At 45.1% G+C, this 25,587-nt stretch overlaps 1 protein-coding gene across 2 annotated transcripts in view; it reads right to left on the minus strand.

The window, feature by feature from the left end:
• Positions 1-25,587, minus strand: part of MCAT (malonyl-CoA-acyl carrier protein transacylase) — a 219,035-nt gene that overhangs the window by 13,596 nt on the left and 179,852 nt on the right. For both annotated transcript variants that reach the window (XM_069628124.1, XM_069628123.1), the window contains exon 2: positions 2,341-2,428. In XM_069628124.1, the coding sequence (XP_069484225.1) occupies positions 2,341-2,428 (88 nt within the window). The remainder of the gene's footprint in view (positions 1-2,340; positions 2,429-25,587) is intronic.

Genomic DNA, 25,587 nt, shown 5'->3' on the forward strand with positions numbered 1-25,587 from the left:
GGAAGAAGTGGACCATGGGGATAAATATCTAGAAGTTGAGACACAGGTGTGAGTGAAAGGGCACCGCAGTGCGAGAGGGCGTTTTTTCAGCTGACGAGTAAAAGTAGAGTAAATGGTGTCTGCATCGAATGGCACCAAGTGAAAGGAGGATGTTTGTGTAGTAGTGGGCAGAGGAGGACAGCAGTGGGAGGAAGGCAGTATTGGAGGAAGGCAGTAGTGCTGTAGAGGAGGGCAACAGTGGTAGGGAAAAGGAGTAGCCATATCAAATGGTGGAGGCGAGAGCTAGGAGTGAAATATCAGAGAAACTCTGAGTGGCGAGTGAGATAGTAAGAGTAGAAGAGACGAAGGAGGTGTGAGCATGAGTGAATAAGCCTATATCCAAATGTGCAAGGCACTTCCCAACTACCTTAGAACAACAAACGTTTATTCGACATGTCATAAAACGTCACAAAATAAATAATCAACACAATTTGTTTTAAATTAAAGGAAACTTTTTTGAAACGATTCAGGCATTAATCTCACCATTCCTAGAAACATAACAAGGAGCAAAGCTTGCAACCTTGGCACATATAAAATAAGAGGAAAAATGTATTTATGCTAGTTATTAACACAAAACTTCTTTCTCAAAAACCAGGCCCTATAACTATCGGGTTGTAGCAGAGATCACTTCGAGAGAACAACATAGCCGGGCTAACTGTACGAACTCTGGCAATTTTAAGAAACACTTTTGTAGTATAGGTGTCTCAGTCCATTTGTTTTTTTTGCAAATACACAAATTAAATAAAAGAACAACTGGTTACAGTAAGAACACATAGAAAGTCCCAGAGGGAGTTCGATAGGTGGCATTTCGGAAAACCATATTCAGTCCAAGTCAGAAACCAGACAATAGGGGGATACTGGCGGTAACACTAACCAGCTTTACGGTGGCCTGGGCTAAGGGAATCGCAAAGGAGAAAAGATATTGATGGCCGTAGGGAACACTACGCATCAATAAACGCCCTTGGACCGCCTCACAGACTGAGTGATTTCTTGTGCCATCAAACATACAACTCGTCCTTCAAGGAACCCTGGATAGCATCCTGACAAATCAGGCCTCACAAACCCATGCCAAATTTCCCCACCAGGGGCAGCCGCAACAGATTGGACCTTTAGTGACATGTGCTCAGAGTGCTCGCAAAATAAAATGCATCACGTGGCAGACAGAGGCCAGACATGGGGAGACACTAACTCAAGCTTTTATGAACCAATACAGGTGGTGGGTAAAATAAACAAGTAGGATTCGAACTAAAATTTGTCGGAACAGTTACCCCCACAAAGGTGTAGTGCTCTGTGACAACTGGGAAAATACAAGTGTCTCTTGGGGGAAAGTAAAGTATTCCTAACAAAATGTTCTCAGTAGGTCTGGTGCCAGGTGCCTCGCAGCAAAGTACCAGAATAACTAGTGTACTCACAGTCCTAGTTTTTAAGGCGTTTCCACACACTATGTCCCACAGTTCTCTTGGACTTGGATCTCACTCCCATGTACTGGCTCCATACTTGGTGCCTGTGGATCGATTTTGTAAGTTGTGCGGTGAGTGGCGGCCTTACCAGAATGGATTGGAACCATAAAACAACCAGAGGCTGTGCTAAAGCTAGAATCGGTTTCTCACTATGTCCCCCTCCCCTACAAGCCTCCCCCTTCTCATGCCATAATTCCCACCCCTCCACCCCCTCAGCAAATTGAACTACCATTTCTTACAGGTTATAATACATTTTGGATGATTTTTAGACTCTAAGGCAAGTGGTTGTAACTTTATATGATCAGTTCATCCCTAGGTTTAGAAACCACATTAAGGATAGGGAACAATACCCCCTAATAAACCTTAACAGGGACTAGAATGTTTGGATTTGGAAAGCCTGGTCTCAGTGCCAGTAACTGGGATCCAGATAGGTGTACCTTGGGAAAATAGTTAAGGCAAGCTGCGATGGTTTGAGGCTGCCCAGAAAAATACCAGCGATTATGATTTAGTTAACACTTTCCAACCATCACTCTTTGATTTTTAATATGTTACTCTACATGAAACAAGTATGCCCAGGTGTGTGTCCCAAGCTACACGTCAGATGACCAACAAGGCCAAAAAATGCCTCGAGTTGCTTGTTCAGAAGGTAGGTCACCTAGCAGATCACGCTGAACAGCTCATTTCAGCATGGGACCATGCCTGATGTGCAAATCGTTTTTTCTCCCTTTACTGGCAGAGCAGGACGGCAAAACATGGTTTGGAATTTTGACCAGAGCAACGACAATGGCTGGGCGTTATTCAAAATATTCCTCCTATCACCGAGTCATATACCAAAGTGTACCTTCTGTGAAATCTAGGACGCCAGAGAACACCAAAGCTGCAAATTCTCCAACACTGAAACCAGCAACTGCAACACACTTCTCAACGACCTAGTTAAAAAAAAAATTAATTAAGGTTTAACAAACAAATTCACATTAAAAAGCAAGACTACAGCATCAAAAATGTAAATATACGAATTTGACTTCATGGAAGAAATGAATGACTGGCACAAAACTCATCTTTAACATTTTGCTGTCCATGATCAACTAAACTGAAGCAGTCTCCTTCAATTCTCTGAAGAATTAGGCAAAGGTGGCAAAAGCATGAAAGTTGTAAAATTAGACCAAGGGAGGTACAAATTGGCAGGAGGCTGGGTTATTTAAACTGAAATTGACAAAGTTACTCACTGTAGTGACTACCTTACTCCTACTCCATAGTCCCTTCCTCCATACTTGTGGGACATTCCGTCCATAGAAACAGGACCAGAGCACTTTAAGCATCAAAAATCAAATTGTCCTTTTATTTTTATGTGGGGCCACTGCACGTGACCATAGCTCTGCCCTCTTGAGCTCCGCCCTTCAGTCCTTTTCCATCGCCAGGTCCAGGAACATTTAGCAACAATAGCTGATACTTATTAGAGGGGACAGCGGGTGGACGTATGGAGGAAAGGGGACTATGGACATGGAGTAGGTAGTCACTACAGTGACTAACTGTCATACTCCTACATCCAGTCGCCTTTCTTCCATACATGTGGGAGATTCCCCAAGCACTGAACATAGGTACTACGGGTGGATGGAAATGTACCTTATTGTAACAAGTTCTTAAAACCTGCCTGGCAAAATTAGGCATCAGCCCGTGAGCTCGGGTCAAGACATTAATGTCTGCAAAAAGCTGATTGGGAGGCCAACGTAGCCGCCTTGGCAATGGACTCCCAAGGGATGTATTTTTAGAAGGCAACAGCAGCCGCTTTGCCACTGACCAGATGTGCATGAATGCCCTTTGGTGGTTGAAGGTCTTGAACCATGTAGGCCTCGGAAATACTGGAGGCTATCCAACAGGATATGGATGCCTTTGAGGCCATTTTCCCCTTGGGGGTCACCAAGCGTAACAACGAGTTGTGAGGAGCTTCTGAGTTCACTAGTCCTATTGAGGTAGAACTTCGAGCTCGTATGAGCGAAGCACAACCTTAACCTTATGGAAAGTTAGGAACAGATGTTCCACAGAAAGAGCGTGCAGCTCACTTATGCGCATTGCAGATGTAACCGCAATCAGAAAAGCCACCTTCCATGAAAGGTACTTGAGTTCATTAGAGGCCATGGGCTCAAAAGGCTTGTGGCAAAGCAGTGAAGACCACATTCAGATCCCATTTGTGATGAGGGGCCAGAACCAGCGGGAAAAGAGGAAGACGACCTGCAAAGTATCTCTTGAGGACTGGATTAGCCAGTGAAAAAGCGCAAGTGCCTGTGGACAGATAAGCAGCAAAAGCGGGCAAATAAGTCCTGCATGATAGGACATGTATGCCAGAGGCTGGAAGATCAGATACAAAAGACAAAACATTGTCAATAGAAGCATGCCTGGATCAAGCTCCTTGGCTAGACACCAATGACAATTGACTCCTGTATTGTGCTCTCATAGAGGGCTTTCGTGCCACTTGAATTATACACGCTGCCCCCGGAGAGGATGAACTGCGCTAATGATCGGAACTCAGGCACCAGGCTGCCAAGCTGAGCGATTGTGGGCAGGGGTGTCACAACTGTGGATTGTTCTGGTGAAGGTGGTCAGGAGCGGCAACCTGATTGGGGAGGACAGACAGGTGCTGCAGTTCCAAAAACCAGAACCTGGCTGGCAACCACAGTGACATGAAGAGGGGAGTGCAGTTAGACGTGCTCCTGAGCCTCCAAAGCGACAGATAAATCGGTGGTAAAGGAGGGCAAGCGTAAGCTCTCATGTTGTCCCACAGGATCTGGAGGGCGTCCCCAAGAAGACACTCCGAGCCCATCCCTGGAAGCATAAAGAGGAGGTTTCCTGTTTGAGGACGTCGCAAAGAGGTCCACTTCTGGAGTGCCCCAATGCTGGAAGATCCTGGTGAGAACATCAGTGTTCATCTCCCACTCATAACACGCTGCAGATTGGCGGCTGAGGGTGTCTGCAGCCACGTTGATGTGGCCCGGAACGTGTACAGCTTGAAGCCAGACATGTTGGATAGCCCAGTTCCAAATCTGAATAGCAAGGTCCACCAGGAGGGGAGACTTGGTGCCCCAGTTTGTTGATGTAGAACATTGCTATGGAATTGTACGTGCAAATTCGAACCACACTGTTGGTGATAGAGGGTTGAAAAGCCTTGAGCGCCAGAAAAACTGCCAGGATCTGCAGGTAATTGATATGGAACCACCAGTCTTGAGGCGTCCACAAGACGTACACCTCGAGGTGACGCAGTGTCGCACCCCACCCGAGAAGGGAGCAGTTTGTAGTAACCGTTACTTTTGGGCGAGGCTCCTGGAAGGAGGTTCCCACTGAAAGGTTGCTGGTGGATAACCACAATTGAAGATGCGCCATCATGCAGGATGGGAATTGGAATCTGGATCCGTAGCCTGGGACCAGCTTCTCGGAAGAGCAAGCCGAGTGCGTCTCATTTTCCTGCTGTGCAAGAGGAAGCGCTAACACGCATGAGGCCCAGAATTCTCAGGAACCACCACGCCAACATGGGAGGACTGCAGGAAGAGCTTGCACGTGGTCAAGAGGTCCGCAATCGTGTCCTCTGTCAGGAATACTCTGGTGCTGACAGTATGCCAATGGAAACCTAGAAAGATCAGGTCTTGAGAGACTGTCATCAAGGTTTTCCCGCTAGTTCACCAAAAGCCCAAAATGGAAGTGACTGAAGATTGGCCACAGCGGCCTGTGGGCAAAGACTGCGCAGGAGCCAATTGTCCAAGTATGGATACACATGAACTCCCTGCAGTTTGAGAAATGCTGCAATGACAGACATCTTCGTAAAGACATGCAGTGCCGAGATGAGACCAAACAGAAGCATGCGATACTCAAAGTGCTCCGTTCCCATGGAGAACTGCAGATATGTCCGATGCGGACTCAGATCAGAATGTGCATGTATGCATCCTGAAGGTCTACCACACTAAGCCAATCCCCCTTCCGGAGAGGGGACTTTATGTGGCTGGATGTAATCATCTTGAATTTCTCTTGGTGTAGAAAGATATTCAACTGGGAGAGGTCGAGGATAGTGCGCAGGCCAGCCTGGTTGAATTTGGGCAATGTAAACAGATGGGAATAAGAGCCCTCCCCTTGCTCCTGCAAGGGAACAGGTTCCACTGCTCTGTTTTGTTGCCGGAGAGACCACCCGTTGCTGAAGAGCAGGATGTTGGCCAAGAGAAAAACAACCCACCTTGCAGTTGTTGCTTACAGCGGGGGCCGCCAGCGGGAACTTCAGCACGTCGGTCCTGAAAGCCTCTGAAACCAGAGATGGACCTCGTTTGAGACCCCGACCTACAAGTATAAGGTGCCTTTGTTGGTGGTTTCGCAAGCACCTTACAATGACTTAGCAGTTTGAGTGCTTAACTTGGTCTTCGTGAGTTCCTCATCCATGGAGGAGTGGAACAGCTCTTTAACCTCAAGGGGGAAATCAAGCACCTTGTCCTGAACTTCCTTCAGAAACTTTGTAGCATGCAGCCATGCATGGCATGAGGTCTACACAGACCATAAGGCCCCAAGCAGAAGTGTCTACGTGATGGGCCGCAGCCTCAAGTAGATCCTGCGCCAGAACCCCGTTAATGTTAAAGGATATTTATAGCGTGCACTGTCACCACCGTAGGGGTCCCCTGGCGCTCTGGCAGATCTGAAAGAAAGGGGGGTAGGTTAAGGGTATGTTAGTAGGACAAAGTTTGGAGAAAGAGCAAAGGAGCTCCGATGTGCTGTTGGCAGCTTCAGTTTGGTTAACAAAGGATCCGAGACGATGCTGTGGAGGATGTAGAGGCCGGCTTCGACTGGAGCGCAGCTGTTAAGCCACCGAAAAGGGAAGCGGGCATGCTGACAAGGATATGTCCTCAGACGCGTGAAGCTTGCAGCGAGCGTTAATTTTGTTGTTTAGGTGATCGGAATGAGGTTTTTCCGAGACCTTAAGGGCCTCAACCAGGATGTCCTTCTGAAGGAACAGGCCGGTGCGCTCCTGTGTCGACAGAGTGAAGGCTCCCGAAAGCACCCCCTCTTGTGGAGCTGGGGGCTCAGGTATTGGGATGTCTAGCAACGCCATCATAGCCATCACCCGGTCGTGAAAGGCTCGAATAGAGCGAGGCATCGCTGTCCTGGTCCGCCTGGTTTTCATGCAGGTGTCCGGTCATTTGGTCAAAAATAAATGGTCGAATGACCATTTGATCGAATCAAAATGGTCGGAAAAAAAAAAGGTCGAATTTATTTATATATTTTTTTTTAGTTTGGTTGCTTAAAAAAATATATTTTAATAAAGAAAAAGGGGGTTTGGTGGGTAACCCCCCCCTTTAAAATAAAACAATTAAAATTCCACCTTTTTTTCCGACCATTTTACATCGATCAAATGGTCATTCGACCATTTGGTTTTCGACCAAATGACTGGCAACCCCTCATGCACTTAGGCTGGAGCAGACGTTTTATCTGCCGCACGTGGCGTCTCAGGGCCAGATGGTATGGTTGGCAGAGCAACCAGAGTTTTCCACAGGGGAAAGTGAAGGCAGTGCAGGAGGCACGACAGAGGTGGAGGAAGTGGCACTACCGGAACCTGCATAAGGACTGTCGGAGCAGGGGCAGGTTCAGGCAGCTTGGGATACATTTCCTTAAACAAATCCTTAAAGTACGCCTTCATGGGATCAGAATGCATAAGCGTCTGAAACTTGTCAAGAAACACATCCTCAGATGAAGGTCTAGGAGCTGCAGTGGGCAGAGGCCGTTCAGAAGGGGCATACCACCAGGACTACAAGGAGGATGGCTGCCAGGATGGTCCCCCACCAACTGGATCCCCGTAGATCAAAGGCACGGACATAGGAGGAAGCAAGACTGTATGCGTTCTTATTGTCCACAAATTGTGGAAAAGGCTGCTCTGCCCCAAAGACCGGTCCCTCAGCAGCAGCCGTAGTGAACGGTGGTGTAAGAGGTAGTCAAATAGGCCACCGTGGACCACAGGGGCTGGACCAGCATTTTGTCAACGCCTGAGGCGAACGGCGTCGCAGGTGTAAGTGAGACCGTGGTCACCACAGGGGAGGCAGGGGTCTTATGTTCCATTTTAGCCTTGTAACAAGGAACCTTGGAGGAGCCGGTGCTAGCAGATCGAGTGTTTTTGGGACACCTTACAGACTGCCGATGAATGAGCCCCAAATGAGGGAACCGCGGCAGAGCCGGTACCAGAAGACTTATGGCGCTTGATCGGCTTCTTTGCCCCTCAGCAGGATTGGTTCCACCACAGGTCCGAATGTGGGAAGGCTTAGAGTCACCCCCCGAAGCCAGAACCCTGAAAGGAGGTCCTTCAATCCTGCTGGTGTTAGATATAGCCCCACAAAGGGGATCCTGAGGGATAAGCATGGTACATTTAGTCACCTAGAGGGACCTCTGGCCGAGGCTTGGTACACTTAGTTCCAGATGTAGAAACCTGAGGGCTAACCCCGGTGAAATAGCCACAGAAGTACTGGGCCTAGCTTTAGCCCCTAAAATGGGAACCTCGGAAGATCGTCCAGTTTTGGCACCCCCTTTGCAGGGGATCTCAGAGGAAACTCCGGAGCCACCGTTATATCCCTTTCGGGACACATCAGGGGAAACCCTGGTAATAGGGCCACTTGAGCCCCTCCCGGACCACGAAGATCCCTGGCCGGGTTACCCTGAAAAGGAACGAACTTACTGGGAATTCCCTTTTTTTTTATTCCCCCCCCCCCCCTCGGTGAATTTGTAAATGTGGTGGAAGAACACATTGGAACACCTCCTCCCACCTGACAAGGGGACGCTGGAGTGCCCGGACACAAAGGGAGTCACAGTAGAAGCACAAGTCCCCAATGGTGTTCCGGGCCTAAGCACTCCAGGCAAAGAGTGGGGATCCACCCTAGCGAAATAACGTTTGCCGGATTAACAGGACACGAATCCCAGACGCTCCAGCATAGACAGAGGAAGAGATGACCGTGGAACTGGAGCAGGAATGAAGGACAAGAGAACAAAGGCCAGTTTGTCAGGAGATGAGCTAGATGTCTGCCACTTACGCTCTGCAGCTTTGCACTTTTGTTTCAAAGCGGCTAAGTAAGAGTCATACCAAGAGTTGCATTTGGATGCAGGCTTCATGCGGACCCTCATGATGGGGGCAAGGATGTCCAGGGTGTTGGTGATAGAGAGATTGAGGTTAGTTAGGACAGAGTTGGAAGGAGAGTGCAAAGAGGGGGCACAGGGAAGGGATGTACGGGGCAGGGATGTAGGAGGAAGCAAAGGCAGCGAATGACACGCTTCATCTGTCGAATGACTGAAGGAGACTGGCAGTGCAGGGGAAGGAGACTGGGGAGGTCAAGGAAGAAAGAGGAGAGACTGATCCGACCAGGATAGACGGGTAGTGTGAGAATTGGAAAGAGGGATCTCTGTTAAGATGAGAGCATCCAGGGTGTGCCCTGAAGAGTGGGTTGGGCCAGAGGCGAGGATAATAAGGGAGAAAGTATTGCAGTGGTCACAGAAGAGAACGGTGGCCACATCAGGTGAGTCGAGATGGATGTTAAAGTCCCCAAGGAAGAAAAGTTTGGGAAAGGAGGCAAGAAGAGAGCAGAAATCAGCCTATTCAGAAAGGAAGAGGGAGAGAGGCCCGGTGGGCCGTAGATGGTAGCGGGAGTAACAGAAAAAGAAGGGGAGACAGCCTGCAGACTAGGCTTTCATCGGCCCAGGGAATATCAGAGCCACTCCACCACCAGATCGGGATGTCTGGGGTTGGATATGATCTTGTAACCCTCAGGAAGAAAAGTGTTGAAAGCAGTGACAGACCTGGCCTTGAACCATGTCTCAGGGAGTGTGAGGCCATCAAGGTCTTCCAGGAGGTGACAGATGTCAGAGGAGTGTTTAATGGCAGAGCGAGGATTGGGTGTAGCTGGTTACCCCCTTTAAAATATTTGCAATGGGGGGGGAATAGAGGAAGGTGGTGCAACCACAGGGGAAGGGGGAAGATGATGGGGGGATGTGTGAAGGAGGGGTGGAAGGAGAGGGTGGGTAGTTGAAGAGGAAAAGAAGACACCTATCCAGAAGGAGAAGTTGGGCTGAGAGCCCTGGGCCATGATAGTGCCATTGTGATGGACATTACTGGTGCATTTGGAAGACGCAAAGAGAGCCAAGAGCACGTTCCATCAAGTGCCACCAGTAATGGGTGAGGAGGAGAAAGGGGAGAGGACAGAGACCAAATGGGGGGTCCATAGGGTTGGTTGGAGGACAGCAAAGAGGATGTCAGGGATAGTCTGTATGGAAGAACCATTGATGTAGGCATCTGCGATGGGCAGACAAGGGTTGGATCTTAGGGGTTCATTTTTTAGTTTCTTGCTTCCAGACTTTGAGAGGGAGGGTAGGAGATTGAGAAACAGTTAGAAAAGATGAAGATGAGAGCACCATGGGGCGGAGGGAACAAGAGGTGAGGGGGTCAGAGGCACTATGTAACAATAGGATCACAACAGGCAGCTAACCAGACGGAAAACAATGGGTGCGCTGGAAGTGCATAGTTACTGATCAATGACAAGTTTGTAAATGTGCCTAAATTCGAATTTTGCAGAAAGCACTCTAAAGCATACAAAACAAAATGGCTGCACAAATGGAAGCAGAGAGTATAGAAACAGTAGGGTATTGATGCTCTTTTGGAGCAGGGAGTTTAAAGAGCAGTAGACGAGCAGACTTGACGGGGCCCAACATGTAGGTGATGTTGTTGGTGGTAGATTAGAAGTTAGATAGGCCATGGGGAAAGGAGCAGGCAACAGTTTCCACAGGGATAGTGTCAAGGAAGGAGGATGGAGCAATGTGCTTCATGGCTGCTTACCAGGGCAAGTAGAAGTCCTTAGGAACCCTTTATGGGAGATGCCCAAAAAGTAGTTATAGGGAGAGTTGCTCATCCAGCTTCAGACAGTAGCCCTAATAAGGGGCCTTGGTGAGGGGGCTGGCTTTTGCCTGCCGGCTCCAAGGATTGGCTCCTTGTAAGTGAGGCTGGCCAATGAAAGGGGTTACTGGCCAGGCAATACAAGAGCTCCCCTAAACGAGGAGGCGGCTTCCATCTTGGAATCGATTTTGGTAACTGGCTACAACATGGTTGTGCACCTTAATGAATAGTGCCCCACACTTACGTTGCACCAGAGGAGATGAAAAACATTTTGCTAAATGTAGACTGCGCGGAGCACTTTTGTTGTGTGCAAAATATACTCAGAGCCCAACAGGGCTTAACTTTATTGATAGGAATGGCCACGCTGCTCCTGAAGCATTCAGTGATGGTAGGGGGCTGGAGTTGGCCCTCGTTGAAGGGTATTACTTTTGGAAGAGATGTCTAGATGGATCCGTATCCTCTGATTTGATAGTTGTTGGTTTTCTTAGGTCTGTCAATTACAGCTGCTAAAGAAAGGGATGGACTATCATTTTAGATTTGTTTTATACTTTAACTATTTTTACAATACTGTGGTAGGTTTTTCATTAGTATGTGTGACTTATTTGTAAGTAATATGAAATTAATTAGGGTGGTTTAATCCGTTTTTAGCTTATGATTTAAGAGTTTACTCATGGATAAATAATTAATATATTGGTGGAGGGCTAACTTAGTTTTAGCTATTGTATTCTAAAATGTTTTGCTTTTTTTTTTAAAAACAATGTTTTTATGTACTGTGTATGAATGAAATGTTAAAATGTTGTTAAAGGTGGTTTTGCAGCCAAATAACAAAACAAATAAAATAAAGAACAAAATAGGCCTTCGAGAAAGTGGGCTAGTTCCATGCATGGAAAATTTAAGAGCAAAACAATTTTGGATGGAAATGCTTCCTTACCAATTACTTGAAAAAGGAGCCAGTTGTCTTTAGCTTAGTCTCACAGTCCAAGGTTACTTTCTGATCAGTTAGACTTTTTTTTTTTTACTGTAGGCCAGTTTTAGTACTTACGCTGCTATATCTCGCCATTTAGTGATTACCAAATTCTTGATTGGGGGAAAGGGGGGTGCGGTGAATTCAAGTCCAATGTATGTTGCATCTACCGTAGCTTTAGCAACCCCTGATGCACCAGGGTTTCACCTTTTTCATGACGAAGGTTGCTAGGTACCCTAGTTCCAAGGACTTCTTTAAACCTTTACCCAGCGGTGGCAGTTTATTTCTTTAGTACACAGTAACTAACTACCTAGCAATTAGAACCAATTAGGCTTAGTCTAACCTTTTAAGGTCCATCATTAGAAATCAACTGCGGTGGCAGGAGATGGGGCTCATGGGTGGTGGGAGGTGAGTATTTGCACCCTTTAACAGTCTCAACTGATCTGTGTAGCTAGAGCTTTGCAGTCCTTTCTCTAAACACTGTAGGGTTGATGGGTCACAAATGCTGACAACACATCGGCTGATCAGGCATGCCAGTCGAGCGGTCATTGTCAAGAGTATTGCTCAAGGCTCTGGTAAGGAAATGTGTGAACTTGGCTGTAGGAGAGTTCTCTCTCGCAGGAGGCGACAATCCACTACTCCTGAGGGGAAGAGTCAGACTCTGCTGTGTGTTGCATCAGAGCATTCATGAGGGAAAACCAAGATGCACCAATCAGCACATCTGTCATAGAGGCTACCAAGTGATTTAGTATAGTTCTGCTTACTGGGCGGCCAGATGAGATTCTCTCTGAGCCGGCCGTGGCGTGCAGCATACAGAAAAGGAACACCTACAGCAAAAAGGACAATTTGTGTTAAGCCAGCCATTGACTTGGATGTGGATGGGCAAAAACTGGCTCAAGCTGAATGGTGACAAGACTGAGGTGTTGCACCCCCTCCACCCACCCTTCCGCCGTAGCTCTTCAGACACTTCTGGCCATCTTCTCTTGGCCCCTTTCCTGTTCTGGTCGTGAATGATCTGGCAGTAAACATCTCTCAGAAAAGCATACCAGTGCTGTGTGTCAGGAAGGCCATTTTCAGCTCAGAATTCTTCCTAGAGTTCTTCCCTTCATACCTGTTCAGCTTAGTGCTCTTGTGGTTGCCTCTAGTTCCATCTGCATTCGACTATTGCAATACTCTCCTACTGGGGCAACAGGCTTACCTCATACACAAACTTCAGGTTCTACAGGACTCTGCAGCCAAAGTGGCTATTTCGGCCTCTCGTTACTCTCGTACTACATTAGTACTCCACCGTCTTGACTGGCTTCCTGTGGCCAAGCGCATCCTCTTTAAGTCCCCTTGTACAGTAAATCACACTATGTCCTCAACGCAGAATATTTACAGCTGAAATTCCGTCCCCTAGATTCCATCTTGGGCCTTGCGCTCAGCCCATGCCTGTTTTGCCTTGGTTCCTCGTGTCAAGTTTGTGCAGATTGGTGCTGTGCCTTTTCAATTGCAGCTGCCAAATTTTGGAACTCGCTTCCTCGGTCCCTTCGCTCCATCAAGGATCGCCCGATATTTAGGCAATCCCTGAAAACCTATCATTAAGGCTGGGCATCGTTTTCTGTCTGCTATCTAGCGCCATCATGCCTTTAAATGAACAATGCACTTTATAAATTCTCAATACAATACAGATTGTTAAGTGCCCTTTGGAAGAGAGAAGGGTAAAGAGTACCAAGAGCAGAAACTGCATGACATGTTAATTCAGTTATCCTTCTCTAGTCTCAGTTTATAAGATATGTACGCACTTGAAAACACCAGTCACTTTGACCTGGCGCTCTTTTGTAGCATTGTTTGTTTATGAGCATATACAAGGCCACTTGTCCTTGGTTAATTTTTTATTAGGCTCCTATAGGGTATCCTGGCGTTTTCCAGACCACCTCAGGAGGAGGCACATTCAATTATTCAGGTAAAACACTGTTCACATGTATGGTATATTAGCACCGTGGGCAAGACACACAGCCAATCGGATTGCATGGGGTATGAGCTGCATTCACAAGTACAAGCACAAAGCCTGAATGTTGTGCGTCACCCCCGCAACTTGGTACCCTCACCCCACTCACCTCCCCTAGCACCCATGTCTTTTCGCACTCACAGGTGCTAAAAGGCTCTATACTAAATAACTGAAAAAAGTAAACTCACCATTCACCAACAATGCCTCCACTAGCATCTGCAGAACTAAAGTCACTATCAGCAACACTGAAGAAAGACTTCAGCATCAGCAAATTCCAGTGGTGTAAGTAGCGGAGGTAATTATTTTACTTTTTTAAAGTTAGTAAACTGCCATTAGCACACGCGTCTGCTCATCGTGAGTGCTTATGTCAGTATTAATTTCGCCAGTGGGGTGACCCTGTTGGTAAAGCCACTACCGCCAGCGTTAAGTGACCTTTGCTTTGCGTGGACCCTTAACTTCCATTGTGGACCATTACTAGAAGGGTCGGCCTGCCGCTTAAGTTAAAAACGCCTCAACCTCATTTTAGGGCTGCCCTCAATTAATAGTGGTAGGGGAGGTGTGAAGAGGTGATGGTATTATAGAAAGGATCCCAGGAACCCAACGTCTGCCTGCCAGGCAGGCTGGCCATCTATTTTTATTTATTTGTATATTGGCTAAAAAACAGTTGTAACCATAACAAATTCAATAATACAGAAATTGATCAAATACAATATAAAAAAACGAACAAAAACATTCAGTAATAGCAAGAAAAGTAGAAGAAAAACTCCTTAAGGAAACCACCATAGTACATAAATATATAGAAACATCATGGTACATAAATATATAAAAACAAAATTTTGTCTCTGGCTGCTTACTGCCTATTCACCTTAATTTCAACATTCATATAAATAATTAATAGTTTTACAAAGGTAGCGGGCGCCCCTCTCTCGAAAGAACAGACTTGATAACCTGTTCAGTGGTTATTAACCACTTGAGAGTTCGCAGCCACTGCTTTTACTCACTGTGCCTTTCACAGATGGGAAATATCCATAAGGGTGAAACACGTGTATGGGGTTGCTGGTGGTACTCTCGTTCAGATTGGAATTGCCATTGTATTTCGGTGCTGGACTGCCCCTGGGCAGGACAAAGACTGATATGCAAATGGATATTTCCCATCTGTGAAAGGCACAGTGAGTAAAAGCAGTGGCTGCGAACTCTCAAGTGGTTAATAACCACTGAACAGGTTATCATGTCTGTTCTTGCGAGAGAGGGGCGCCCGCTACCTTTGTAAAACTATATAAATAATTAAAACAACATTTCATATCCTATTGCAGTTAATCTAATTTCAAACAGTTTAAAAATCCCAAAACAGCCATTCTTCCAAAAGTTCTCATAATCATGCACTCCTATTTTACTAACATGGGGACCTAGGAAGAAGGCCCGGATGTCAGAAAGGTTGGGAAAAAGTAACTATGTGCTTCAACGTTTCTAATTCATGTACCTTCTTACAAAACCTACAGTGTGCATCCCGAGGAGCCAATTTCTTCTAACGTAAATGCATCTCGTTAGTAGGAAATAAATTCCATCTAAATCTGATAAAAACTTAATCTTCCTTTTGGAGAAGGGAAGCAACACAATGACCTGCCTAGACCCCCAAACGCTTGTGCTCATAGGCCAACTGGTACATTGAGGGTAGTTCATGAAGTATCGTCTGTATTACATCAAAATGACTGTAGAGTGCCATATATTTCCAAAAGCCATTGTTTAGAGCGAGTTTATCCCCAACTCAAAGCTTATAGCTAGAATAGGTACCACATTGCAAATGTTAAGCACTCTGCGCTAAATTAAGCTCCAGAGCCCAAACTTGCAATATTTCTATCCCGTAGATAAACTTCGACACCACCTTACACAAATAAAACTTAACTAATGGGATATATGAAAATGTACAGCATTGATCCATTTCATCTGACTTGCAAGAGTTTCCGCCTTATGATGTAAATAGGCCCTTATATTCGCTTTTCCAGGTTTGCCAAAAATTGGGAAACAGGGAGATCAGGTTGCCAACAATCTCGAGCTTAGTATCATCCAATTTCCAGTTATACTCCAGAATTCCTTTAGTACATGCCAACGGTAAAATCTTAGCTGTAGCTGCATTTATTTTTAGTGAGTAGGCTGAAGCAGAACGTACAAAATAATTTTATAAGTACTGTAAACCTACTGGTATGCAGTCTAAAAGAATAAAACCATCAGCGTAAGCCAGCCAAATGGGGCGCCAAGAGCCCAATTTAGGAGAAACTAAGGAAGATTGCTCAATGGAATCACCAATATCTGAAACGTAAATGTTAAAGAGGCAGGGAGCAATACGGATCCCTGTCTCAAGCCCTTTCATGTAGAAATCTTCGTAGTTAATTTGCCCTCTTGATTAAGCCGAACCTGGATGCTGGGATTGTCATGAATATCAAAAATAGTCTTAAGCAGACCCTCGGTCAAGATCCATCTATTAACCTTCTGCCAGAGGGGGTTAAGGAAACATAACCAAAAGCAAATGATAAATGCACCACTGCAATAAACATTATTTTGGTCTTACTAGACCAGGCCTGTTCCTGACAGCACTTTAAGGCAAATCCGTTCAGGTTGGTGCCTCGATATCTTGTAAACCCAGATTGTGTAGGTTTCAAATGGCCTGTCTCCGATGCCCACTTCTCCAAGTGTCTTAGAATCAGAGAAGCATATCTTACTATCCACGTCAAGTAAAGATATAGGTCTGTTCTTTGGATCCGACCTACCTATAAATTGGGATAATAAAGGCTGTATTCCACAAGGTGGGAAATCGACCCACCTGCTGAATATCCTCAAATAGCAGAAACACTACCATTGTCCAGATATTAGGATCCTCCTTAAAAAGCCCGTTTGATAAATTATTCTGCCCCGGGCCCTTAGAGTTGCTCGCCCTTCTAATGGATTCTAGAACATTCTGAAATGTAGTCTCCAAATCCCCCAAAGCTAGCTTCTGGCAAATCCATGATCAACTTCTCACTAAGCAGTTTGTCTAAGGAGTATAAACCTTAAAGTATTTGACCCAATCGTCCTATATACAATTGCAAATTGCAGACTGATTGATGTGGATGAAACAAATCAATAAGCCGCCAAAAATTTAAAATGTACACGTAGAAATTCAAGCATGGCTTCCCAGTTCCTCTTCTGTAATTTCACCTGATGTCTTCTAGACCAGTTATTAAACTTTAATTTCAATGTATTAATACTCGCTTTAAGTATCCTAGTATCACTAATGAAACACTTAACTTGCCAGATACCGTCCCACATCACTTTCTTTGATTCTGCCAACTCCTGATCAAAGCAATGGGTCTTTCTTAACTGTTCCACTAAACTGGCAGCAGACTTCTTCCCCGTAAACAGACCTGTTATGGTATGTGGCATGTAACCCTCCAGGTTTCCTACAGCGAAAGTATTAATTTTCCATTCTAAGCTTGTATTGTTCATACAGTTCTAATTTCATCAACAATCGGTCAAACCAATTGTCACAGGCCAATCGAAACGAATCTGCACTGTGGCATAGTATGATCACTCCGGGGGGTACTTACCACACACAACTGTGTACATTTGTTGAAAATAGAAGAATTTGTAGAGATATAATCAAGGACAGAAACTGGAGGCAAGCTGCCAAGTTGGCCATCCTGGAACATCTTTCAGAGCACCATTCAACTTAACCAGATTCATATAAAACAAGGCTGAAGGCCATTTAAGGCCTTTATTGCTTAGTCTGTGACCTACCCGGAAACGCCATTTACCATCTTACCCCCCTGAGGGCGTGTAGAATTAAGATCCCCTAACATAATAACATGTCCAGTTAGGTTTTCTGTCAAAAAGTCCATCCAGTTGACAAATCCCCATATGCCAATATATGTTTACAATAAAAGATTTTTTTTTTATTTTTTTTTTAAACTCACATTTCACCACCCACTCCTGGATTGCAAGTTCGACCACTTAGAAACCTAATTGGGCGACGTCCTCTTCAATTTGAGTAAAGAACTCTCCTGCATTAACCATGGTAATCAAATGCCCAGCAGGCCGTCCTCCAGTCCCTTTTTAAGCAGCCTGCAAGCAAGAAATATATCCATCCAACAATAGCCTTTCAATGAGCCATGATTCTTGGGTACAGATCGCAAATTACGGTAGAATACTGGCAACATACAGATTTGAAGTCAAATTCACGTGGCCTCTGGAATGCCAAGAAATGTTAAGTTGGTGCTTAGATGCTATAGCCTTTCTGAGCCATGCAATGGCCTCTTGTTGTCGTCTTGCAGAGCCCCTGCCAACCATGACCAGACAAAGTCCTTTTTATATGAACCATTCATTTCCTTAGTAAATTGGACTTCTCTGGCATTTGATCCAATCTTGAAAACGTATACAATATATTTTGCTGTGTCCATATTGATCGCCCTAACCATTTTGTGCCCATTACAATCAGTCCTAGTTTTCATTTCACATTCCATTATAATCAAAACCTATTAGTTTAAGTGGGTGCGGTGGAGCCGTCAAGCTTCTTACAGAACTTTATCAGCAACTAGGTTGGAAATAATATGCAAGAGGACTAGCAGTACATTCAATATCCAGAAACTCTGCCCTATCGATATCTGTTGTTGAAATAAGACGCAAGTTAGGATTTCTGCAAATATCGTCAATATGTTTAATCTATTCAACAAGAGGCGGATTTCAACTTTAAAAAGGCTCTCTACACAACTTACAAATGCTGAATTGTGTTTGTGGTACCTCGGTTCCATTACAATTGTCTCTCCTTGCCCATACAAGACCTTTACTGTCATTATCAGGATACGCTGAAGTATTTGTTTCAAGTGATAGATTCACCTTTCCTACTCTACTTAGAAGCTTCAGATATTCTATTTTTAGGATGGAAGCTCAATTTATTTAAAAGTCCCAGTTAACTGTTATGTGATATAACTCCTCTTGTTTAGTATTTTTCTGGACAAGCCAAGTGGAACGTGATGGATTAGGATCGCCAAAAAGTGGTCTCTCTGGGTCGTCCACAGAATCAGTTTGCACCTCCCTGACCAATACTGCCTCTGGGCTAAATTACCTAGCTACTTCATAACCTTTTCCCCAAGATGTCCGTGCCCATCGGTACAAACGATAGACCCGGTTAAGGCGGCTAGAAAGATTGCTCTGTTTGCATCGCTATGGGGAACTTTTTTGGAAATATTTGCTAAACCTAGTGGCCCAGGGCAAGTCCCTAAATTGACTATACCCCTTAACGTAGGTGTAGCCCCGGCATCCACTATGGGACTCAACCGATCAGTTTGCGTCACCAGAGCGACCATTTTATGGGACATGTTGAGCATCATGAATGCAGCCATGATTTGTTATCTTTACATCCTCAAGAAGGGCCCTGGGATAAATTCCCCTTATTGCAGTTTCTCCCAATTGCACTGGGTGGCTAAACTGGTCAGTCTGCACCGCTAAAGTAACCATTTTTCTAGGGGCTTTTTGCCCTGTAGTAATTGGACCCTTATCCATTGCAATTGGCTGCCTGTGGCACATGCACTGAACTAAGCATTACCACTTCCCTTTCCAGATAAGAGTCATCTTCAGAAAAATTGTCTATGGTGATTTGTTCTTTACATCCATTGGAAGTCTCTTCCAAACGGGATGCCTTATTGCTAACGTGTCCAAGCGCCTCAGGAATTGAGGTTTTGAAGAAATTTGCAGGAAGATCTCGTTAGCATTTTTGCTCTTGTGTTTTTAGTTTTCTTCACCTGCAGAGTAGAGGTGCTTTCTTTTCTGCAAGATCTTTCTGCAAACTGCTGTCTGTTTTCCCTGTTGATGCTGTGGCATTGTGTTGATTGTAGGGGTGACTACATTAGTGGCTGTGCCCCCTGCGATAGCCATTCTTCTTGGCTTTTCAAAGAAGGGTGGTTGTTACTAGATCCGTTTCCCTCCATTTGGTCTTGGCTGGCAGCATTTTGCAATAAAACAGCTTGCGAAAGTTCACATTTAGAGGAGTTTTGATCTAGGTGCAGCATGGCTCATAGGTCTGCCTCTATAGAGGCATTTTCCAACTTAAGCAAAAAGGAATTTAATAAGAACTATGCCGCTAACCTGATGATCTTATCTCACCAGGCTTAGAAATCCCCCCACGACCGGGCTGGTCATTCTGGGGGACTTCAATCTACAATGACACCACCGATAAACGAGCTTAGGCACTCACCTTGGTTCTTAATGACCTGAAGCACCAACTATTGGTTGAATCTCCCACTCGCAACTAGGGCCACACACTTGTCTGGATCGGGCACCTTAACACCAACCTCCATTAACCCACTACTGTGCCCACTTCCTATCACTTTTGGCATTACACACACACACACACGTTACCACCAGTAGACATCCCACTACACTTGCAACTCACAGATGCAGTGCTATCCCCGACCATCTCCAAACTACTAGCACCACCCACCGACCCCAAGGCTCATGCAGAATCCTACAACGCCACCCTAAAACAAGCTCTTGACCTACTAACCCCACTCATAACAAGAACTAACAAGCCTAAACGCCAGAACACTGGGTTCATGCATGAGCTCCATACGCTAAGCAGACACAAAAGTGCCCAAGAGCACATCTGGAGAAAATGCCCCGCCTCAGACAAACTAGCATTCACAACCTTCGCAAAAACCTACAAGAACGCAGTCATTGCATCCAATTCTTACAACACTCTGATCTCTTAAGCAAGCTCTAATGCCAAATAACTATTCACAATACTTATAGAACTTGAAACGCCCATCCATCCCACATCCTCAAAAACAAAGCTTTTTGCACAGCCATCCAATCAGCACTCGCTAATAAAACAAAATGATTCAAAACTATCACCCAAAAAAAAAGAAAAGAGAAAAATCTCACTAATGCCAAACACCCCAAGCACTGATACTACTTCAAACATTGACCACCCGCTTCAGATTCTCATCAGTCACCACTGATGATGTCCATACCATAGATGAAAACGTCAAGCCCTCCTGCTGCAAAGGCAGTGTCTGCCCAGCATCCATTATCAAATGGTGTGCCGAAACACTTGATCCAACCATTGCCAGCTTCATCAATTCCTCCTTCAGCACCTGCACAGTTCCACCCAATTTCAAGGAAGCCTGGGTTACACCGCTACTAAAGAATAACTTGCTGGATCCCAACAACTACTAGCCTATCACAACTGTCCCTTCTTACTCGAAATACTAGGCTGCACTACCTACCTACAAATGTAATCCCACCTCTTTACTTTAATGATTTATATCGTGGAGCCACGGACCCGTAGGCTTAAGGGCGCAGACAACAGCAAAAAATAAAAATAAACCTACATGATTCATGAAGCCAGGGGGTAGTTTTCAGTCTCTTCCTGAATTGTACAGTGGACTTCATGCCCCTAAGATCAGGCGGGAGACTAATCCATGCTCTTCGGGCCATGTTCTGAAAAGCTCCATTAGTGGCTTTGGTGGTATTGCATCTAGGGAGGGCCAGCTGATCAGTATTGCTAGATCTAAGGGATCTAATAGACGTTTTCTCTTGGATCAGATCCTGTAGCTATAATGGCATTTTGCCCAATCGACATTTGTGTGTGATTAAGTGAAGGTGATACAATAACCGCGCCTCAACTGGAAGCCAATGCAAACCAAGTCTAGCCTCAGAGACGCGGGCTTTCCAAACGATTCCAGCAACCACTCATACAGAACTATTCTGTATTACCTGTAGCCGATTATAGTCCACCTTGTTGATACCATACAGCAGACTGCAGCAGTAATCCAATTTGGCACCCACAACGGCCCTAGCGATGGCTTAAGCATAGGCTTGAGTAATGAAAGGTTGGAGATGGGCCAAAAGCTTGATGCAATAAACTGATGATGAAACCAGACTACTGATGTGAGACTTCATGTTTAAATGTTGGTCCAGGAAGATGCCCAGCATCTTAACCTTCTTGTGAGAGGCAATTCGAATATCTTCTATACAAAAGATCTCATACACAGGTCCCAGTTTCCTAAGCATACTGGGAGTGCCAACCACCATAAGCTCCCTTATCTGTTTTATCTCTGTTCAGAGCAAGGGCGTTCTGCACCATCCAACTCTCAATATGACTGTAAACTTCATTGAGACGAGATTCGTCTATGTCATGAATGCCTGCAAGAGGGATGACAGTGTCGTCAGCATAGTTTGTGAAAGCCACCCCATTCTGCTCTAAAAGAGCAAAAAGGGGTATTGTGAAGATGATCTATAGACAAGGAGAAATACAAGCACCCAGGGGGACACCAAATTCCGAAAACATAGGGGGATCTTCTGTGTCACCACAGTAGACTACATTCCTGATTGCTCATAAGTGAGGAAATCCATTGGGCTTCTTCACGGTTAGCCACGTCCTTCAACCTGGTAATCAAGCTGGAATGATCCACCAGGTTGAAGGCCACCGACAAATCCAATAACATCAAGAGAGGATTTTCCGTTGCCCATACGATCTAAAGGTCTGCACTTCAATTCAAGCAGACCAGTTTCCGTCCCAAATCCCTGATTGATGTTTATTAACAATGGGATGTTTGTTAAGATGAGCTGAGATTTGGACATAAGCAACGTGATCCAGTATCTTAAGCAGAACCAGGGTGTTCCTGATGGGTCTATAGTTTAGTGGCATGTCAGCCAGTAAACCTGTTTTTTTTTTTAGGATGGACGTTATCCATGCCTTTTATTAGCCCAAGGGGCACAGAGTTCACCAGGAAGGAGGCATTCATGAATTTGCAAATAGTGTCTAACAAAATAGGAGAGCAGGATTTAATAACTGATGAACAGGGTCCTCCTTTGCATTTGGTGGTTTTTAATTGTTCGATGATAGTAGCTAGTTCTTAGACGGTTATAGCAGTCAAGTTAAAATGAGGGATAATAGGATTTTTGAGGGATATCGATATTAACCCTAGCTCCCGGTAACTTGAGTGGATCGGATCACCTTTTTTGCCCTGCATAGCATCTTGAATGGCTGAACACCAAGCGTCATCCTTATTAACAGTACCGGTGTCCTTGGTCTACAGGGTTTCCGGCTCTTTCAGAATTTTAAAGAGCTCCTTCAGCTCAGATTGGGCACTCTGAATTCTACCATTAAGGATATTTTTTTGGTGTCAAAGATAGCTAGTTTATATTCTTTGGCTGCCTCTTTGTAAGCGGCCAAAGACAGGAGAAAAGTTTTTCTATGCGTGGAAATCCAACTAAAGTGTGGATGCTTTAAGTTTGAGTTCTGGAAAAAACCAGGTGTTACTGATACGTAAATCTTTGCAAATGTTCTTATTTTATGGTGCAAGAGTGTTAGAAATGTCGATGAAAGCCGAGGAAAGAAGATTGGAAAGCTCCTCTGCTGAATCTAGATTTGGTAGGTTCACAACCAGTTTGATCAGGGATTCGATATGCTCCAATGTAAGGTTTCTGTATAGGAACTCTCGTTTATTCAGACTTCTCCGTTAGATTGGAAACTCAGACTGCACTGTGAGATGCACAAAATAATGATCTGACCAGGGACAGGCTAGAACTTGAAAACATTTCTTGTAGTGATATGGAGTGTGGAGACCCAGTCAAGAGTGTGCCCCATGCAATGGGTAGGTTCATGAACCTTTGGTTCAAAGCCCAAATTAGACAAGGCGGTCTCTAAATCTGATGCTATGGTTTCAGATTCATGCCCTAGCCAAAGATTAAAATCACCCAAAACGATACATCTGATTTTGGGTTTAAGAAATGGAAGGAGGGAGTTGGAGAGTAAAATACTAAAATTCTCTGCTGCTGTGGGGGGGTCTGTAAAGCAAAAGGAGACTAATGGTAGACTCAGCATTGAGCCCTATTTTAACTAGTATTGACTCAGTCCCTTTAATAGATTGACATTTGACTTCCCATATAACAAGGTAAGATTGAAAAATGAGTGCCATTGACCCCCCCCCCACCGCCTCCCACAATCCTATTGTGCTACAGCATGTTATATCCTTCTAGTAAAGCCAGGAGAGGGACCTGCCACTTCGTGGCTCCAAGTTTCAGTGATGGCACAGACATCAATTTCCATCTCAATGATATATGTTTATGTTTGTTTATGTTTATTTATATTGCATGCCAGACCAGAAGGTATAAGGGTGCAGGAGCAACAGGATTATTCTCAGCTTGGTTACAGTGCTGTACAGTAATTACAGGGTGAGCATAGGTACGACAGTTACGGGAATGATAAACAGTTACAAATGTACATATTCACATATAGTGAAACAATTTACAGATATACATATTGCCGGTGTACGGGGATAGGCAGGCAAGATAGTGGTCATTGTCCTTTGTTCACTGAATGTAGTTGCGTCTAAAGTGGGTGTAGGTTTGCAGTGCCCTTAGGAAGAGGGGCAGGGAGTTACAATGTTGGGCTGCTTTCACCTGGAAGCTGTTGCAGCCTTTCTTGGTTCGTTTGAACCTGAGAAGTAGGAGCAGGTTGGCATTGGCGGTTCTGGTAGGTCTGTTCGGGGTGTATCTTTTTATTCTGTCGATTAGGGACTGAGGGGCTTCGTTGTTGAGGCATTTATGAGTTAAGGGGGCTACTTTGAGCAGGATTTTGTCAGAAGTGGTGAGCCAGTCATGGGCTCTCCTGACGTTGGATATGTGCGCTCTCTTGGGAATGCCGAGCGCTGCTCTAAGAGCATTAATTTGCAGAGTCTGGATTTTGTTTGTCACATATTTGTTGGCTCCTACGTAGAGGGCGTTGCTTTGAAAGTATAAGTGCTCTGGCTAAAGTAATGCAGCTCTGGGTGGAGAGGAAGGGTTTGGCTGCTCTTATTAGTTTGCAGGTGTGGGCTGTGGAAGAGGCCATGGAACTAACCTGTTTGCGGAAGGAAAGGGAGGAGTCTAGGTACATTCCTAAGGTTTTTACTTCCTTGGCTATCGTGATGGAGCTGCCATCTATGATGAAGTTAGTGTATTCATGATCCAATTTGTTTAGGTTGGGGGTGGAGCCGAGGATGATGAGTTTGGTCTAGTCATCATTCAGGCATAGACACTGGGAGGCAATCCATTCCTGGATGATGAGGTACACCCTGTTCACCAAGGCCAAATCCTTATTGTAATCTCCCGTCAACGGGATGAGGATCTGGGCATCATCGGCATAATTAGTGTAGGTGATACCCAGACCGTCAAGATCATCAAACGGGCTTTGTGAACACGTTGTACAATGTGGGGGGGGACGCATGAACCCTGGGGGACCCCACAAGTGATGGGGATAGGGTCGGCGGATGCTGAGGTAGAGAAGACGCGCATAGACCTGTTATTCAGGAAGGATTCAATCCAACCTATCTGCCGTGTCAAGGTGATGCAGAGAATTTTATTATCTACTAGATCAAATGCTGCAGATAGATCAAGAAGAAGTAGAAGAGCAGTTTTCCCGTTATCTCTAAGGGTATCGATTTGGGCTTTGAGATCGATGAGGGCCGTCTCCGTCCCGTGTTGGGGTCTGAAGCCCGCTTGCTGAATTCCCAGGAGATGGTTTAATTCAAGGTATTGTTGTATTTGTAGGTAAGCTGTTTTGTCTAATATTTTGAGTAAAGGGAGAACCCAGGACTCTAAGATTATTGGGGACAATGCCTGATGAAAAGGAGGCGTTAATTAGTTCTGGTGATGAATGGTGAGAGGTCTCTTGCCGCGTCCTTAATGATTTGTGAGGGGCAAGAGTCGCCCTGGCAGTTAGAGGGTTTGAGGCCAAGGATAATTTTTTCCACTTCTAGCGTGGAGACTTTAGAAAAGCTAAAGCGGGAGAGTGGGTTAGGTGTCAGGTTGAGGGGTGTGGCGGGGTGTTGGTAGAGGTCGTATGATTGGTTAGGGATTCTTTTTTATATTTTTTTATTTTATTTTGTAGGCCTGTGATTTTGTTAGATAGGGCACTTTGGTCACTGGTGCACCAGTGTTCATCTTTCACACGTGTCTGGGACATGGACTCAAGTTTCCAACTCTTTGATGATGGTAAACAATTCTTTGGTGCTGGAATTGGCTTGTGATATTCTCTGGTTATAGGATTCTTTTTTAGCGATAATGATTTCCTTTTTGTATGTGGCCGCTATTTTGTTAAGGATCAACTTGTTGTCGTCTGTGGGAGATAGTCTCCAGGCTTGTTCCTTTTTACGTTTCTCTGCTCTAAGAGCTTTTAAGTGGGGATATAACCACATGTTCAGGTGTTTTTTTGGTTTTCTTTTTCTCC

This window comes from Ambystoma mexicanum, chromosome 12 (genome assembly GCF_040938575.1).
Source record: "Ambystoma mexicanum isolate Mex_15411 chromosome 12, UKY_AmexF1_1, whole genome shotgun sequence".
NCBI classification, from domain to species: Eukaryota; Metazoa; Chordata; class Amphibia; order Caudata; family Ambystomatidae; genus Ambystoma; species Ambystoma mexicanum.